The sequence below is a fragment of the Chanos chanos genome, chromosome 8 (genome assembly GCF_902362185.1).
Source record: "Chanos chanos chromosome 8, fChaCha1.1, whole genome shotgun sequence".
NCBI lineage: Eukaryota > Metazoa > Chordata > Actinopteri > Gonorynchiformes > Chanidae > Chanos > Chanos chanos.
Genome location: NC_044502.1, coordinates 857,501 through 860,084, shown reverse-complemented (window position 1 = coordinate 860,084; position 2,584 = coordinate 857,501). Strand labels below are relative to the sequence as shown.

The 2,584-nt window shown below is 43.2% G+C and overlaps 1 protein-coding gene across 1 annotated transcript in view; it reads left to right on the top strand.

The window, feature by feature from the left end:
• The first annotated feature begins 1,419 nt into the window (after positions 1–1,419).
• The window catches only part of tulp4a (TUB like protein 4a), a 19,585-nt gene continuing 18,420 nt past the window's right edge, over positions 1,420–2,584 (top strand). The window contains exon 1 of the mRNA XM_030782513.1: positions 1,420–1,762. Coding sequence (XP_030638373.1) covers positions 1,511–1,762 — 252 coding nt within the window. The 5' untranslated portion in view covers positions 1,420–1,510. The remainder of the gene's footprint in view (positions 1,763–2,584) is intronic.

The window sequence follows — 2,584 nt, the reverse complement described above, 5'->3', positions numbered from 1 at the left end:
ATTGCTTTGAAAGCTCAAATTTCAGAGGTTTTATTAAGCTCGATATCTACTCCGGTATAGCGTTAATAAAAAAACTGTGTTAAATCGTTATCCACGTACAGCCAGACTGGAGAGTCTCGCTTCTTGACATCTTAAGCAAAACAAAACGATGGATATTGTCATTGTGCATTAGTAGATCAGAGTGATTACTTTTAAGCCATGGAAAATTCGTGAAAATTCACCCTACTCTGACACGCGCTCTCGCTTTTTTAATATCCAAATTTTAAGTCAGATATTAAGTTTTGTAACTCTATGGATTCCTTTAATAAAATTCTTTATCTTGCGGTCGATTTTCGCACGTCGTGGATAAATCTTCACTCAGTCATTCGCTGCATTTCAGAAATTCATCAGAAAGTTTGGGAATAATATTTATCAACAGCAGGAATTCAGACACCAAATAATTCATTGTCCATGTGCAGCATCTATTTAAACATTATTTTTTTCGTAGAGTACTGGAAGATTTGTATTGTGCCAAGTCAACAGTACGGTGGGTTTAATGTCCCCCATTGCCATACTTATGTTTTTGTCCTGTCACCGTGGTTATCATAGGAATCCCCGCCGTTGATTGGAAGTGAAGCCTGATGACGCAATGACGTTTCCAGGAGAAGTTTCTCTGCCGCCCGTGGACTACTGAGGAGGTTCCATTTTCAGGCTGTCAAGATGCGCGGAATGATCATTTAAATAAGGGGGAAAAACAGTTTTAACGGCAATGACACATCGAACTGGAACTTACCTTGGCCGGCTACTTTTGACTTTTTTATGTGTGCCGTAATATTGGCATGTCCGGTTAGCGGCTAGTTGAGTGATGTTTACACACACTGTCGTGTAAGCTAGATGATCTTAAAATGTGTTTGTACGTTTTTTAAAACACGCGTTACATATCCTGTGGCTGGACCGACCTGTAACGAAGGAAGCTAATTTTTTGGACATTTAAGTAATTTCGAGTTAGCTGGATTATAAGTGAATTAGGTATTCACATCGCTTTAGAAGAGAGAGAACTAGTTTTTTTTTCGATCTTTCTGTGGTCAGTATGCACAGAGAGGGCATGGACTTAATCGCGAAGTGACCAGAGACGTGTGCCTTCCCACTGCTTTTATGCAATTCTTCACCCCATACGGACCTGCAGTCATTTAACTGTTAATCTAAACACCATTCCGTAGGACGGTCACCACAACGCGAGGCTGTGATATTTACAGACGGTACAGCGGTTGGAATATTATTACAGTCCTGTTGGGTTTCGGCTATGATTTTTCAGCGGCTACTTTAACCGGCTCGGAACGAACTTCAGTTGACTACTATTCTAAATACTATGCAGCGTGTCCGTTACCTACTGTCACACGCGGAAACTCTCAGCAAAACCGTTTGCTTCCAAGGAAAGCAAGCCGTACATCCACAGCCATCCGCCTGACAGGGAAAACCGAGATAACTCTGAGCCGTCTGGATAACAGACAGCTGTCTCTCGTCAATAGTAATGTTTGCCGCTGTAGAACATGGTCCCGTCCTGACCAGCGACTCCAACATCCTGTGTTTATCTTGGAAAGGCAGAGTGCCGAAAAGCGAGAGGGAAAAGCCGGTATGTCGGAGGCGCTACTACGAGGAGGGTTGGCTGGCCACCGGGAACGCACGAGGAGTTGTTGGTGTAACCTTTACCTCCAGTCACTGCAGAAGGGACCGACCAACTCCCCAAAGAATCAACTTCAACCTGCGAGGTCACAACAGCGAGGTATGAAACTAGAATTTCAGTATGAATTTCAGTGTGTGATTTGCCAGGCTAACCCTTGCGCAACAAGATAAGTAAGATTATGTATTAAGTTGTTTGTTTTAGTTATTTTTGTCATTTTGTTTTATCATGCGTCGCTGTGTGAATGCGCAAAATAGTATAAGAAAACAATGTAAACATTTATTAGCTTTATTGAATAAGTGCTATTCATCTGCTGACCGAGTTGCGGACAGGGTACTTGCATCTGTATTTTTGGGTGCCGGGGTAAACAGTTCATCAGTATTCTCCGTCCAGCTACTGTCATCCTGATAAGAAGTAGACACCAACATCCACGACCTCGCGTGGAACGATATTTTCTACTAGTGTATCAGGTTTATTTGAAATGTAGTATCGACATCACCTTGCCCACTGTTCTTCCGGAACAGTGCCGTGCTCATCAGTGATCTTTGTGCTTAACATATGCCAACGTTCAGACTTCCCTTCCTCTGGGCATGGAAACCTAAAAATGGCCCCTGAGGCCTGAAGTCACCTTTTTATTCACACAGTGTTTCTGTGGCTTTGGTTAAGACCGTGTCTTCCTCTGGTCTGTTCTGTCCTCTAACAGGAAAGAGTCTGTTCTTCTCTGATTTCTCTCTTCTGAACCGTCCTTGTCTGACCCGTCTGTTCCGTTATTTTCTGATCCTTTTCTTAGCTCTGCCACTGATTTCCATGACACGTTTTAACCCAAAAAGCGTCTGTCTGCGTAAATGCTCGGCACAGGGCGCTCTCCTCTGAGCCTGGCTCCCTGTCAAGCTTGAGCCTTATTTAATAGAGTGTATTACAGAT